Source organism: Epinephelus lanceolatus, chromosome 1 (assembly GCF_041903045.1).
Source record: "Epinephelus lanceolatus isolate andai-2023 chromosome 1, ASM4190304v1, whole genome shotgun sequence".
NCBI lineage: Eukaryota > Metazoa > Chordata > Actinopteri > Perciformes > Serranidae > Epinephelus > Epinephelus lanceolatus.
This window is the reverse complement of record NC_135734.1, coordinates 20,871,280-20,887,778: the sequence shown is the minus strand read 5'-3', so window position 1 is coordinate 20,887,778 and position 16,499 is coordinate 20,871,280. Positions and strand designations below refer to the sequence as shown.

The 16,499-nt window shown below is 41.7% G+C and overlaps 1 protein-coding gene across 2 annotated transcripts in view; it reads left to right on the top strand.

Moving 5' to 3' along the window:
• Positions 1 to 708: 708 nt before the first annotated feature.
• prickle2b (prickle homolog 2b) overlaps positions 709 to 16,499 on the top strand; it is a 116,612-nt gene continuing 100,821 nt past the window's right edge. The window contains exons 1-2 of one of the 2 annotated variants that reach the window (XM_078167249.1): positions 709 to 1,049; positions 5,329 to 5,414. In XM_078167249.1, coding sequence (XP_078023375.1) covers positions 921 to 1,049; positions 5,329 to 5,414 — 215 coding nt within the window. In that variant the 5' untranslated portion in view covers positions 709 to 920. Of the gene's footprint in view, positions 1,050 to 2,978; positions 3,130 to 5,328; positions 5,415 to 16,499 lie in introns of those variants that run through there. The other variant, XM_033625552.2, reaches the window with a different exon arrangement.

Genomic DNA, 16,499 nt, shown 5'->3' with positions numbered 1-16,499 from the left:
AAACAATCAAAAGCTCCAGAAAAGCTACTGAATGGACCCTGTGGTGAGATTGTTGGCACTGTGGTGAGAGGTTGTATTGCCAACTGGCTATCTGTCGAAAAACTGGTCCAGGGTTTATAGTCATTATGTTAAAATGAATTTTGGAAAGGTCGTTTGATTTCAACTTTTAATTCAACAACTTAAAACACTGTCTGTCTTAGCTGAAGAGGTACATATGTGTCCACTGTTTCATTTCTCTGAAACGCACTGTTATATTGTTTTATTGTTTCTTTTGTAAAATATTTTATTTTACAGTGGACTGTTTTATTATTTACTTTTCTAAATGCTTTCTGGAGCTACAGGCACAAGAAATTTCACCACATGACATGCTGTGTATGGATTTATATAAATGTGACTTGTGGTTTGATTTGTGATTATTCTTAGGACTCACTCAGCACAATTCACACTCTTTTGGTTACTCAGAAGCTTCACCCTTTCACATTAAAGCAGGAAAGTGCATTAGAGGCCTGGGTTGTCTATAGTAGTGTTTCTGAGATGGTGTGCCGTGATGCTAATCAGGGTGTGCTGTGAGATTTAGTGCTAACCACACATTATTATTGAAATATTCAACTGGGCCTATACAAAAAGTTGAATTTTTAATTGACTGTATCAGTATGTCATGTGTAAAGAAATTTTTTAAATAAAAATTAAATTATTTTTTTAACTTGATTTAATTTCATTCATTTTCTAACCGTTTCATCCTCTTGAGGGTCGTGGGGTGGCCGGAGCCTATCCCAGCTGACCGGGCAAGAGGCAGGGGACACCCTGGACAGGTCGCCAGACTATCACAGGGCTGACACATAGAGACAGACAACCATTCACGCTCACATTCACACCTATGGACAATTTAGAGTTACCAATTAACCTAGTCCCCAATCTGCATGTCTTTGGACTGTGGGAGGAAGCCGGAGTGCCCGGAGAGAACCCACGCTGACACGGGGAGAACATGCAAACTCCGCACAGAAGGGCTCCCACGCCCAGGATCGAACCGGCAACCCTCTTGCTGTGAGGTGAGAGTGCTAACCACCACACCACCGTGCCGCCCTCTTGATTTGATTTAATTTAATTTCATTTCATTTCATTTAATTTCATTTCATTTGAAAAACCTTCATGGGAAACCTATTTGTCACTGTTCACACGAGGGAATTATAAGTGCGTGACACATCACATTATCTTTCCCATTTAAATGGGTGTGTTATTGGTGCTTTGATGTCATTTTTAGAAGTTTAAAATGAATTCTTGAATAATTTTCTTAATAAATATTTCATGTGTAATGGTTGGCTGTCAATGGTGATTTGATATTAGTAGATAAAAACAAACATTTATGTTGTGATAAGAGTCATATCACACATTATAGAGGCTTTTGTGCACAGATATACAGTCACACGTGAAAACGGCCGGCAACAAAGCAACACCTCTTGCATTTTTGAAAAGGACACGCTCCCCCTTTTCTCGTCTTCTAGGACATAAACACACAGAGAGCTTGAAAATGGATGCCGAGAGATTTAACTCTGTTTTATCAAACGTGTGCTCAGTCCACAAGATTGTGGAAATGAAGGACTTACAGCGACTTGAGCCATTTTGTACCGCTGCACGTGTTTCTAGCCGGACTATGTTTACGAGCACAAGAGTTCAGCGAGCCACCGAAGGACCGCCCTGCGGATTTACTATTGGTTCTGCAACGTAGAGAGTTTTTTTAAACTCTGAAACTGTATCTGCCCATCTAAACACAAACTCAGGGAGAAAGTCATCAGTCTTTAGTTAAGCAAAGTGTCTAGACTGACTTGTGAGTCTACACGCCCGTCAACAATCATGCCACGTTTGAACTTCAGCAGGTCGTCTTGACCATGTCTACCTGCCTATATGCATTGAGTTACTGCCACGTGATTGGCTGATTAGCTATTTGCCTTAATGAGCAGATGTACAGGTGTACCTGATAAAGTGGCCGGTGAATGTAAATACAGGTGTGCCTTGAGATTTTGGCTCGCCTTTTGGTGTGCCTTGGGTACAAAAAGTTTAAAAACCACTACCTCTTAGTACCACTCCACTTAAAAAGAAAATGGGTGGTGTGTCCAATAGAAAGAAACCTATCCACAAATGCATGTCATCCACCCCACATTATCATGCATTCCTACACTTTAGAGAGGCTGACGGGGCTGCATATGGTGGGCTATAGAGCAGAGCCTTGAGCATAATGTGTGTCTAGCACATCTTGGTATAAGAGTGCCTCTGAGTCAGAGCTCTCTCACACCGAGGCTGTGTCACCGAAGCCTTTTCTCTGGTGATGAATGGTAGGCACTTGCTGGAGAGAGACAACGCTGTCAGACCACCAGGAAGAAAAACACATCGCCCCATGGGGCAGATGGCAGACATTTCTTGTGAAGTGAACAGAGGTTAGGAATTAATCTGAACAAATGTGAAGTAAGAGATGCTCAGAGAGAAAAGGAAAGTATGGGCATGAATGCATTGTAAGTGGGAACAGGAGGAAAGAATACTGTGTTGTCCCTGGGTCAGGGTTGCATTCTGTTATACTGTGACTCAACAAGTGAAAGTATTTTCTGAATGCATTCACCTCTTTCAAACTGACTCTTTTGGCTTTTACCTCCTGGCCTGGCAATTTATAGCGAATAATAGGAAACTGGTTATATAAGGACAGACTGTGTGACGGAAAACATTTATTTCCTCAATGATTACAGGGTCTGTTATTTGCCTTGAGATTTTCTCAGACTGGACGTCATTACTCGCCCACACCGTCATTTAACCACTGCATCACTGTTTTTGTCCAAGTGTAATTACAGTTTGTCATTTTTTTTTTCCAAAAGTATTTTTTCTAGTCCTCCATTGGCTGTGAGGGAGAAAAAGGGTGGAGCTGTAATCCGGAACAGCTCCATTCATTAATGAAGCTGGTAAATAGGATAGGACTGCAGCCTGGTCTCGGTGCGTTTGGAAAAGTCGTGAGGACATTTGAACAAATAAGCTCTGGTTCCCAGTTTCCTCTGTCACCACCAGTATCCGCCTGTACCTCCACTGTCCTGAGATCAGCCTGTCATGTTCAGCCGCAGCTATAAGAGGAGAGATTCCAGCAGATCGGTATGTAGGCAAAACAAAGTTAGAGGTTTGATGTGGCGCACGTATCGACTCGCTTTTGCGCGCTAATTAATAAATACGCACGCGAGTTGTGTTTGTTTGATGTGGAGTTTTCCCTGTTGTGTTTCTGCTCTGTCCTGTTGCTAAGGGCATCAGCTTACATCTGCTGTGTGATGATAAGGCTGGCACGAGCCTCATTAACAACACAGCATGCAACATGATGAAAGATATCTCTGTTTCAAACACTGGCTTTAGTTTTTCAATAGAGACATGAAGTGAGTTGTGTTCAGAGCAAAAATGTTTATTGCTTGTAGGTGTTTATATATTAGTTTCTTATTGTGAACTGTAATTAATGCAGGCTATATGAAGAGCTCAATTTAAAGGGGCAGTTCACCCCAAAATGAAAAAATACATTTTGTTTATTTCTTGTGGTGCTATTTATCATCTGGATTATTTTGGCACAAGTTGCCAAGTGTTGGAGATATTAGCCGTAGAGATGTCTGTCTTCTCTCAAATATGATTAAACTATAGACCCTTTCACTGTTAGGACGCATTTGGTCCGTTTTAAACGAACCCTGATCCACTTCCACGGATAGTTTGGTTCATTTGGAGTGGTGTGAACGCTCATTTGAAGTCTGGTCCAGCCCAAACGAGCGAACCCTGGTCCGCTTGAAAACTGGGGGCCTCGGGTCACTTGCAAGTGAACCCTGGTATGGTTCGCCTACAGTGGGAAATGCAAACGGACTATCTAGTGAACCAAAGACAGGAAGTGAACCAAAGAGAGGAGGTGACATAGAGCGTCAGTGAGCGTTTCGGGCAATACCGCCCCCAAACAAGCAGCTGTCCAGGTGGTTTGGTCCACTTTAAAAAGTGCAGTGTGAAAGTGAACCGAACAAAATGAAGGTGTGAAATTTTTCGGTATTCCATGCCCAATCGAACCGAGTACCCCAGACTATCCTGGTGTGAATGCGCCCATAGTAAACAGTATGACATTTTTTGGTGGGTGGGGCATAGCTGGAGGCAAAACAATTCTCCACAGACATTAACCAGCGCTAGCTAACGACTTCTTTTGGCTTGTTTTAGACACTGGAGGAAGATGATACAAGTGGTGCATTCAGGAATACTCATTCCGAGTGTCAGAGCATACCCTGGCACAAACTGGACCGTTCTTACATTCGTAACGCTGTCAGTTTTGAGCCATGACTTCTATTCTAGCACCCAATAACACAACAAGGTGACATTTTAAGACTCCTATGTAGCCTACAACCCTGTGGTGGCAAGTTGTGTTTTGCCTCCAGTTAATGAAATGACGTCATTGTGACGTCGGCCCTAAAAGGGTCTATATTGCACTTGGCTTGTGGTGCTCAAAGTGCCCAAAATAAAATAAAATAAAAAAAAAAACCTTGGAAAAACTCAACAGCAATGTCTCTTTCCAGAAATCATGACCCAGTTACACAAGATAATCCACAGAGCTTGCTGTGAGCAGTTTCACGTAAAAACTATTTTCTTTCTACATAATTAAATCCGCCAAACATATCACCATGCAGGAGGATGCATCCGCTCACAAGAGGCCCATGCTCATGACAGTGCGAGATGTAAACCTTAACAGCGTCTTCCTTGGCTTAGCTAGTTCAGTGGTGTGAGGTGAGCAAGCAATAGTTGCACACTTCCTTCTGATACTTGGCGGGTGTGCTTCGGTAAAAAGGAAATAGTTCCCACATGACACTGCTCACAACAAGGTCTGTGGATTATGCTGAGTAACTGGGTCATGATTTCTGGAAAGAGACATTGCTGTTGAGTTTTTCAAATACATTTTTTGGCACTGTGAACACCACATGCTGAGTGCCATCGAGTTCCATTTTATTTGAAAGAAGGCAGACATCTCTACAGCTGATATCTCCAACACTCTGCAACTCACATCATAACAATCTAAAGTGATAAATAGCACTACAGATAAGAGGAAAAATATGTATTTTTTTTTATTATGGGCTGAACCTCCCCTTTAAAATATGTGTTACATTATCACATTATACTGTATGTGGTGGTGCTTTGAAAACAATGTAGTCACAGATTGTGGATACAGTTAGTGAAGCAGCTCATGGAAGAAGTCCTGACATTCTGACATTTAGACGCAGTGTTGTTTAAATGGACAATGCTGGTGCAAACTATGACCCATCATCTCCTCTTCCTGTTTCTCCCAAGCTGAACCCTGCAGATGAGCCTCAGAGAGGACAGCCCTGTGTCAACTGTGGAGAGCAGTGTCCTGGTTTTGCCCTGCACAAATGGAGGTAACAGCGTTGCTTTACTCCATGCACCAAACTCACATTGATGTCCACACAGTCGGCTTCCTTTCTGTTGTGCAGATGTTTCCATGCCAAAAGCAGGAGTGTAATTAATATGAAACCATTTTTGCAGATGTGAATTTGTAGTCAGCAATGAATTAATACATCATGACCTGATACATACATATAACCAGCTGAAAAAGCCAACATCAATTTGGCAAGGTAACCATTCTGTTTTATGATATACATTGACATGCAATGGCAGTATTTCTCCTGCACTCTTGAGGAACCCTTTCAGGTACTTTGAATAGAATCAGTCACCCATACTGCTGTGAAGAAACCATTGTTCTGCTCCTGTGTGCTCTAAGATAATAGTTTTTACTGTAGAGACCATTCATGCAGCAGGAAGGATTCAAGCCTGCAGCCTCTACAGTCCCTCTGTCACAACCAGGAGGACATACATTTACTTATGTTTTGAAACAAACCATACATTGTAATAAGAAGTGATCCTGCTATGGAGTACAGGTGGTTCGGGTTAGTGTGTGAAAGAGTGTGACTGATGTGCAACTCTGTCTGAGGAATGCAGGACAAATAGCATCATATACTGTATATATGAAGAGAGTGCTGAACACTGTTAGTTTATCTGTATCAGCTGATTCCTATAACTACTTATCGCTCCGTAACAAAGTCATGCTATTAGTGGCTTAAGGGAAATTTGAGCTATGTTGGTGGCTCTCTGTTTAGTGGCTGCTGAAGCTCATCTTGTGGAAACAACAAAACCTAAAGGCACATTATGTGCTGATTTACAAATTCCACATTGTAATCGTGGGACACAATAAGCTGCCTGACTTGGAGCACTCAGGATAATTTGGAGAGGAGAGGTCCAAAATTATAAGATCCACAAAACTGAGCAGCAGGAAGACAACACAATAGTTTAATTCAGTTTTAATTTAATTTCCACTTTTATGTCTTTATTCTGTAACACACCAGCATTACTCTTAATACCTCCATTTTCTCCAATTTCCTCCGTAAGCACAGAATAAAGTGGAGAAAACTACAGTGTTTTAGTAAAAGAGAGGTCAGCCAGGTTGGAGCCAGCTTATCCGAAGTTAACACGGCAGCCATGGATTCATCAGGCATTTTCCCTTGTAATGGGAATCCACAATAGGAGGGGAGGGTCTGAACCGTAAAGACCATCTTTGCTGTAAAGTAAACTATCACAGGGGCAACAGTGAGCTCAAGAATGCAGCCCTTAATTGCCTGTCTTTGCAGTCCCACAATAAAAAGTCAACTTTTTCCCCTCTGACAAACTGGGATAAAACGTTGTCAGTGGACACAGACTTAAGGAGCCTGACTTTCTGTGTCGAGGCTAAAGGCTGTTTTATGGCTCCAACAGGTCTTTGTTCCTGCGGAGAAAACTTGAAGAATTTCCTGTTGTTTTTTTGTTGTTGTTTTGTTTTCTTTTTCTCAAGCAAAAACAAATGTGTTTTCATGCTGATTTAGCAAGGTAGTGTAGTGATGGTGTGTTTGAATGTGGTGGACCCTCGAGGTTAGAGATATGGAGGTGAAAGAGGCAGGTGTGCAGATACTGTTCTCTGGTCACATACCACATGTTGTTTGTCTGTTGCTCAGTTGACTTAAGCAAAACAACAGCTTCGAATGGATTTGGTTTCCTGATGCAGCCTAAATATTAAGAGTTGTTATGGTATTCTCAAACTCACATCCACCCCACAAGGTATGTTTTATCTTGTGTCCTTCAACACTGGGGGAAATGGCAGTCACCAAATCAACTGCATCTTTTTTTGCCATGCTAGCGGTGTGGCTTTATGGATTGCGATGTTTGTCTGTCTTGACAACTGTTGAATGGACTGTTAGAACGTTTGATGCAGATATCCAAGAGGATGCATCCTAATGACTATAAGCATCACTATGAAGTCGACGTGTTGTTTTGAGTGAAAACTATTGGGTAGATTGGCATTAAAATTTGTCGTAGACAGTCATGTTTTCCCGGGTGAATTATTTTAATGTTGGTTATCCCTTAACTTTTTATCTAGTGTCATTATTAAGTCAAAATTTTAATTTGTCCAATACTGGTTCAGGACTTAGTACCTGCATAACCTGTATCTCCGCTGGGCTCAGCTGTACTCTGTGTTTAGCAATTGTTAGCATGCTAACACACTGAACTAAAATGGTGAATATGGTAAACATCATAAATATTAGCATGTTAGCATTGTCATGTTTCTATGCTAGCATTAGCATTTAGCTCACTGCTGTGCCTAAGAAGCCTCATAAAGCTGCTAGCATGGCTGCAGGGTTGCCTATTGTGAGGCCTGTTTTAACATTTGTCATCCAGGTGTTGAAACTCTTATTTTTTAGCTACCCAGACCACAATTTAGCCACATTATGATTACGGCTGGCAAGAATAATGTTGCAGCTGGTAAATTTTAAGAGCACCAGCTGCTGATGTACATGGAGGTAAAGCAGTGGTTCCCAATGTGACCTCCAACAAGTAGCCTAATTTGTCATCTTATTACAGGCTATGGCATTGGTGTGGACATGAGTTTTTAGCTGTTTGACCAAGGTTGAATTGTGTTGAATTGTGTCGTTGAAAAGTGTCTTCCAGAGACTGTGAGGCGCTCGTTCCACCTTAGGCACCCAGGACCCAGGGGTGCGTGCGCCAGGGTGTGGGCCTCCCTCCCTCCTCCTGGTACTGTGCTGGGGTACCAGGGGCATGAACCAAAAGCTTAAAAAATAAAAGTATTTAACATAAAAATGCTGTTTTAATACTTATTATTTTGTTATATTCATTCTGTCACCAGAGTGCAGATAACAGTCTGTAAAACTCAATGTTTTCTGAGGGATGATGCCCATACCCCTTCCTCCCTATCTTTGAGGTCTCAAGGTTGGCAAGTATGGGTAAAAGTATTTAATGCAAATTATAAAAACAAAGTGAAAAATAATGGGACCCCTTGGAGTCTCCCAACCCTTGAGAGCCTCTGTTGTAAAGCAACCATCACTGCATGGCGCTTAAATTTGATTAACCGAGTTCATGTGCATAATGAAATCTGTATCAAGCTCTTGCAAGTGGGTCTTTTCACACCAGTTTTCCACCATTTCTTTGACATATAATTCACGCGTGTTGCCAGACGTGTTGTTTGTTGTTCACAGAGAATGAATTTTAACTGAAGTTACTGTGCTCCACCGCACAACCCCACCGTTCACCACACTTTCAACATGTGTTTGTCTCAAAATTCACTGAAATATTGATGATTCTCTAAATATTCAATAGATGAATATACAGTACAAGCACTGTTTTTCCTCCCTTTCCTTTCTTCTCCTTCTTCTCCTCCTCTCCCGTACTGCCTTTGTATGAGATGTTTCCACTGAGCTAAACTCCCGGGGGTGTTTCGGCCTGCTCTTTTATAGTAAGTTGACTGAGTGTGTTGAGGCATTTACCAGTCGGAGTCAAGAGAGGAGCCAGTCTAGTGCTGGGTATTTAAAATCACCCAGGCCTACCAAAACATTACCCTCAAAAATTTGCTGTAGATGTTATTTGACTCAAATGTGAATGTAAAACGCAGTGGCCTGTGTCTGCAAACTTTAAAGTACAAAAAGTTCTTTCCTAGTGGCTGCAATGAGGATTCTCTGCACAGCGCTCAGTCTCATTATTTGTGATGGAAGTTTTCTAAAGAGCTGCTGCTTCTTTACAATGACAGACGCAAGCTCCTGGATCTGGAGGATGTGGAGGTGCATGTTGAAAGGCTTGGTAGAAGATTCAGGATACCATCCTCTGAGATCTCTCTGGATAAGGTGGCGGAAGTTGCCATGGAAAATGACACCCTGACTGCCCTGCTCACCCAATGTGGGTAAAAAAAAAAAAAAGTGGACAAATGAAAGAAGAGCTTCAGTTACCTGCCTGCTTGTGTGTCAGTGTGCCTGTGTAACCCAGTAAGCTGAGTGGGCTGCTCTGGGCTAGTTGGGCATAGGAGTAGATTTTCTTTGCACAACATGCTCCTTCGTGAATTATTAATGCCTGCCTTTGGCTCGATTGATTTTCCTTGTGCTAATGAGACTCATTACCAGGCTTATTAGCATGTGCCCTGAGTGTAAATGTGCTACCTGATCAGCCCGATCACATGACCCTCCTCTGCATGATGCCGGTGTGTTTTAGAGCTGCGTGTAATGTGCGCTTAAAAGGTTACACTTGACCTGATGGTAGGGTTAGGTCAGCTCAGACACCAATCAGACTACAAATGAGGATTTATGCCATGAGATCTTACCATTTGCTATTCCTTTATTTCCTCCGGTCAGCAGCCTGACGTAAAACTTCATTTAGAGCAGCAAGTTAAGTTCAGGTTTCTAGAGCTGACTGTCACTCGACAAAGCCCATCCTTGTATGCAGAAGGGCCTTAGCTGTAACTGTAGCTGTCTAAAAGCAGCAGTGGGGGGGGCTTAGAAGAGGAGGAGAAAAGAGGAAGGCTGCAGCAGAACAAGAGGGGCTGAGGTTGAGTTTTAACCCAGCCCTGAATGGCTTGCTGACGTCTGTCCCCTCGGTAACCCAGTCTGATCTGCATAACACAAGCAGGCCCCTCTATTCACTGTGTTAACAAGATGGCCTGGCAAATAAAACTGTCAGGGCGCCCGGGCATATGAAAGGCTGTTTCGGCAGAGGAGAAGAAGACTCAGTATGAGGTGAGGGGAGGGGGAGAGAAAAGAAGAATCCATTGGTGGTCGGTGCTACACAATAGAAACTTAGCAGATTTATCACTAAAGCTGTGACTGTGTGTTTGCATGGGGATGGTAAGCATCCTTGCTTGATCTCTTCCAGAAAACACTCCCTACCCTGCTGTCTTCTCTCCCTCCCTGGGCTTGTTTTGGAGCGGAAAGCAGCAGCAACATCTGTGATTGCGCTCGTACGGGTCAGGAGGCAAATGGCTTGTTAAGATGGGCCTTTTTATTGTGTAAAGGGTGCGTTTTGTCTTTGTCATTTGGAGGAGATTCGTTTTGAAAGGGGTTATATTTTGACGGGATTGTAGGGTCATGTGATGTATGAGTGATGCTCACAGATAATGCAAACCCAGGGAGCTGTGGAGCCCTGATATAAATCATAGTTTGACCTTTGGGTTCTCAGACAGGGTTGGGCTCAACTTGTCGCTTTCCATCTTTCCCCTCTCACTCTGTTGGTCTTCTCTCTGCTGCTGTTTCTTCCTGTTTGCCATTTCACCTTGTTTTACCTCCATCTTATTCTGTCTGAATCACCCCACACAACACTGAGGTAAATACACAAAAGTCAGCATTTGATTTTACTGTAATGGTTCGGACTTTGTGGAGATTAAGCATGGCAGTCACAGAGACAAAGATGGTCTACGCATGCAGCCGGCTGAGGTCCTGAGGGGCCTGTCGGTCAGCTGCTGAATTCCAATGAAATCCCGGCATAAAAATTCAAGAGCTTGTCTGATGTGACACAAAAACACACACAGAGGTCAAAGCCACAGAAGGCACCGCGGCTGAATTCCAGTAGTATTCCTCATTTCCTCTCTCCCCGTGGTTAAGATTGCCTGGGATTTTAATAATAAGCACAGGTAATGAAACAGTTGTTATAAGCAAGCACACCATCCTGAGATATTGTCTGATTTGCCATTGTGAATGCACACAGTGTTTCACTACTCTGGGCAGGACAGTACGCTGTGATTCTGTGATATCATTTTATTAGAATTCATGAATGTATCCTCAAGCACCGATAACAACACAATTTATTGCTTTTCCAGGCAGAGCAGTTTACGCCTCTTCTGTTTGATTTGCTGCGATGGAGCGGCATTGTGTTGGCTGTTATGTTGGCTGGCTGAGTGTTTGTCGACCCTATCACGAGAGGAAATGATCCCCCTCATCTGGTTTAGATGTAGCTTGTAATTACACACATATGACACCTCTGGAGCAGATGCCAGAGCTGGAGACACAGAGAGCATACATGTTTGAGGCTTTCGACCTCATGTCTAAAACAAATTTGGATGTGTCAGCAGAGAGCTTTAAGGCATAACAGTAGATAGAGTCATCTCATCCACCAGATGGGTTCATGACATGTAACAGGAGATCCTGCGAGGTGTTGGGTTGCTCTTGTGCTCTATATGCTTGTAATTGCTTTTGTAACTTTCTGTAGCTCCTGTATTATTAGTATTCAATGAGTTGTTTAGGTGAAACCATGTGTATTTTCATTTTTTATTCAAGCTGCATGTGAAACTAAAAGAATCCAGTATTGTTGTGCAGTCAGTAGAATATAGTTCCGTTTTCTTTTGCCTGTGGAAGAAACTGTCGTCCTTGTGTTGTCCCTGAACAACAGCACCACATGAGGTAATAGAGACGCCTAAGTGAGGGCCATTTTCCCACCTCACTACAGACATAGTGACTGCATGCTCACCACTGTGGCCCCTCTTTCTTTACATTCAGGGCAGGGTTGCAGTGGTACACCTGTTTTTAGGCTTTACAGTGGTATGGAATAATAATAATAATTATTATAATTGTGTAATACCAAGTACATTCCTGAGACAGTTACCTGTGAAAATCTCATACAGTTGCAAACTTAATTCAAACTGAGCTATTCAAAGGTCAGTGTGTCAGCTGGCATTATAATTATTCCTGCCATTTAGACTGTGGCAGTTATATTATTTTATGCCTCTGTGTCGGCGTTAGCTGTGACTGGAGGTGTTATGATTTCAGGTTGTCCGTCCATCTCTTGAATTGAATACGATATCTCAAGACTACCTTGAGGGATTCCTTTTTTTTGTTTTTTTGTTTTCAAATTTGGCACAACTGTCCACTGGGACTCAACAATGAACTGATTAGTTTTTGGTGGTCAAAGGTAAAAGGTCAAGGACACTGACTTTGCGCTTGTTTCATTCTTGTGAATGCAATATCTCAAGAATGCCCTGAGGGGATTACTTTGAATTTGGCACAAATGTCCACTTGGACTAAACATGACCTAATAAGAATTTGGTGGTCGAAAGTCAAAGGTGAAGGTCACTGTGACCTCTTCCATCTCATTCTTGTGAATGTGATACCTCAAGGATGCCTTGAGGGGATTTCCTCAAATTTGGCACAAATGTCCACTTGGACTAAATATGAACTGATGAGGTCAAGGTCGCTGTGACCTTACAAAAGTATTTTTGGCCAAAAATCAAAAATTCATGCTCTTATTATGACTACATTTCACAGAAAGGTCTGATAGAACAAAATGATGGAAGTAAAGACATTTTATATCCAAATCATAACAGTTGATACTGAATTGGTGGCACTGATCTTGGGTGACCTGCTTGAAGCTGTGCCAGTTAGATCTTCTGTGCTCCATTTTGAAGACATGTGTGAAACATCCATGTTTTTACAGACATGGATGTAAACTGTAACTTCAACTTGACTAGTGAGCAGAGGCAAACAACTGCGAGGTAGAAATTCTAGTCTTAGTTTGATTGTCTGTATATTTGCCTGTTGTCCTATACCCCAGTATTATAGTTTGTATCACATCTTATTTTGTTTGTAGATGATTTATTTGTAGATACCAGATTTATAAATAGTGTTGAAGAGAGGAGGTTTGATATTTCCCGTTTATCCCAAATATTTCCAGAGCTTTTATTTTAATGTGAAATGAAAAATGTTCTGTTTATCTTACTAGCAATCCTCCATTAAAATGCCTTTCTCTCCACGACTGATTTGGCATTGATTTACATTTTTGAAAAAAACTTTCAAAACATCAAATTAAGTCCTGGTGTGACACATGAAGTGAGAATGAGTTGCTCTCCCAAGCTGTTTTGAGGAAGCTCTATTGCTCTGTCCTGAGTTGTTTTCCTCTCTGGTGGTGAAGGACACAAAACTGACCAGCAGGAGGCAAACATGTCCAACTCAGACACACTGAACTCCAGTAGCCACTTGTTTGTAACAAGGTCACTCCCCAGGTCCAAGATGAAATCTGTTGCAGAAGAGACAGGGAATTTAATTTTAATCTGATTAAATTTTTGGTGGGGTGGGTGAGTCTTAGTTGGTAAGCACAAACAATCAGTAAGGAGTTAAGAGAAAAAGGAGACATGTCAAGAAAGCAAGTAAATAAATAAATGGTGCATTGGCATAAAAGTGTCTTCTATAAAGTCATCCTTTTGTTCATTTCTGTGGTGGCAACAAGGCTGATGATTGCGTTTTTCAACAGAAAGATATGTAACGATAAACCATAATACTGAGCCACCACATTATTTGACTACTCTTAGGCTTAGAAAGCAGGCACAATACAAAAATAAGCATCAACATTATGATCCATAATCTATAATCTTAAAAAACCTAAATACAGTATCGTCTTGTTCTGCACAAAGTTCATTGCTGTACTTCAGCAGTTTTGAATAATTCACTGTTATCTAATCAAACCCAACATATTCTCTTTCATGTAGTCTTAGTGGAGCTTTATTGTATAGCACAGCTGTGTAAGTCTCTGTAATGTTTTCTGGCAGCTTCTGCAATAAAGCCAGCAGCTTTACTCAGATCCACAGCTCCAGTATTCTCTCTGCTTCTCTTATCAAGGTCATCTCTAACAGGTGCTCATGCATTTGGATTAAGACTGATAGGCATCAGAAAAGTCCTCTTAGTCCCTCAAAGAAGATGGTATGTGTTTGTGGATGTGTGCATTTCAAGCATAATACGCTCTCACGTCAGCTCATGCATAAAGCCATTCAGACTTGCACTCAGAAATGAACAGGTGCAAATAAAAGTATGTATGCAGGTCAGTATCAGCGTTAAGTGATGTTTTTTTTCATGCTTGACTAACTTCTTCACATGTCAGTCATTGTGCATGGATGAGTGGCATCTGTGATGGAGGAGTCAGATACTATCTGGGAATGAGAGTTCAGAGCTTGGATGACTGAATGAAGGGATTAAGATGCAAGTGTTTCATATGTAAATCCCACAGTGTAAAAAGTAGTGTTCTTTTTGAAACAGAAGGAAAATAAAACTACTGTCAGAGAGAGAAAAAGAACATTGAAGTCATAAATGCAGCAAATGATTAACATATGAGTAAAATTAGATGTAAAAACTCTGAATTTAAACACTGTTTTGCACAACTGTGATGCAGTTGCTCTAAATTAACACAACATGGTTGTAGCCTTGTACCGCTCGCAGCTAGTTTTCATTCTTCTCACATTAGCAAACCTCTGTGATTCTCCCCGGCCTGTGCGCCAGCGATGTTAATTCACCCAGATTTTTGCCCTGGTGCTGATCCATGCCTTAATGAAGGCTTAGCGTGCTAAGCTTCCTTTGAACTGTCACTGGAAATAAAGGGAGGCAGGCTCATTGCTGTCATATGCGCAGCAAGTTAGCATTTACTGTGCTCAGGCCTACAATTCCAACCCGCCCACCCCGGTAGAGAGTTCATTCATGTCATCCTGATCGTTTCTCCTGTTAGTTACTTCATGCACTTTGGCTGGTGGAATGTTCAGCTTTTGACTTCAGCTAACTGATATCATTGCTCGCTAAAGCTGCACTCTTTGAACAAAAGCACATCATCCATTTATTGTTGTGGTAGTTCAGGTGTTCATTTACTGCGTTGTGCTTAAAGCATTTGGTGCAAGCAGTTCTAACACACCATCAATCTACCGTTGCTTTTTCCATCACCCACATAAACACAGAGTGACTAAGAATGGTGTGAAGCACATTATCGCTGGCCCCTTTTCAATTTATGTTAGAACACACGCACAAACACACTCAAGCACACACCTGCTCAGAGTTCGCATCCACATCCTGTTGTGTAAGCTCTCTCTATGCTCTCCCACTAGATGCACAAGCTCTCAGCAGTCTTAATAGCTACAGTACACACCAACTCCTGGGTAGCTTGAAAACACTTAGTGGAATAGATTCTCCTTGGAATCATTAAAGTCTCTCTCAAATCAAGCCCTGCTTGTGTGGTGGCACACAATAGCAATAGCAATGGTATAGAGTTGGAGGAGACAGATGTAGGGCTGCAACTAATAATTATCTTGATTTGTGATTAAAAATTAAATCTATAAAATTTTGAAAAAAAGCTGACTGTCCAAAAATCCAAATAGATTCCAATAGATTCCATTTTATAACCATGCTAGCAGCTCTGCACAGCAGTGCTTTGAGCATGTTAACATTAGGTCAGCCAGTATTAGTCACAAAGTATTGGAGGATTTGACCTGGTGATGGTGCTTGATGAAAGGTCAGAGTATCAAAACTTTTACATATTGAATCGTCCTCTGGGGACCACGAATGTAGGTACCAAATGTCATGACAATCCATACAATAGTTGCTAGGATAATTCAGTGAAAACTAAAAAAGTCAACCTGCTGGTGGTGCCAGAGGAAAAGTCAGGGAATCACAAAATTTGTTAGAATACATCATCTGGGAACCTTGAATGTCTGTACAAAATTTGATGTCAGTCGATAGATGCTGAGAAATTATTGGAGCTTAGGAAAAAGGGAACCAGAGGCAAAGTTAGAATTTATCCTCTGGGGACCTTGAATATCTTTAGGGGGCAGCTGTGGCTCAGGAGGTAGAGCAGGTTGTCCACCAATTGCAAGATGAGTGGTTTGATCCCCGACTCCTCTAGTCTGCACATCAAAGTATCCTTGGGCAAGATACTGAATCCCAAATTGCTCCAGATTGCAGTTCCAGTGTAGTGTGAGTACGTTTAAAAAACCTAAGTAGCAGGTGTGTGAATGTGCACATGAAAGAGTGAATGTGACATGTAGTGTTAAAGTGCTTTGCATGGTTGGATGACTCGAAAGGCGCAGGTCTATTTACTTAAGCAAATTCCACAGCAATCCATCAGTTCAACCTCAAAAGTGTGGGACTCAGCAAAGTCATTAGGATTCATCTTCTGGGAACCATGATTGTGTTTTTAATGGCAATCCATTCAGTGGTTGTTAAGATATTTCAGTCTTGACCAAAGTGGTTGATTGGCCAACTGATGGACTAGAGACATGCCGCTAGCGTGGCTAAAAACCAGAGATAGCATTTTAAAAACTGGACTTAGCAAGTCTTTGGATTTTTGTTCAATAAATGACCTTAACAATTGATTACTTGTTAATTTGTTTACACAAA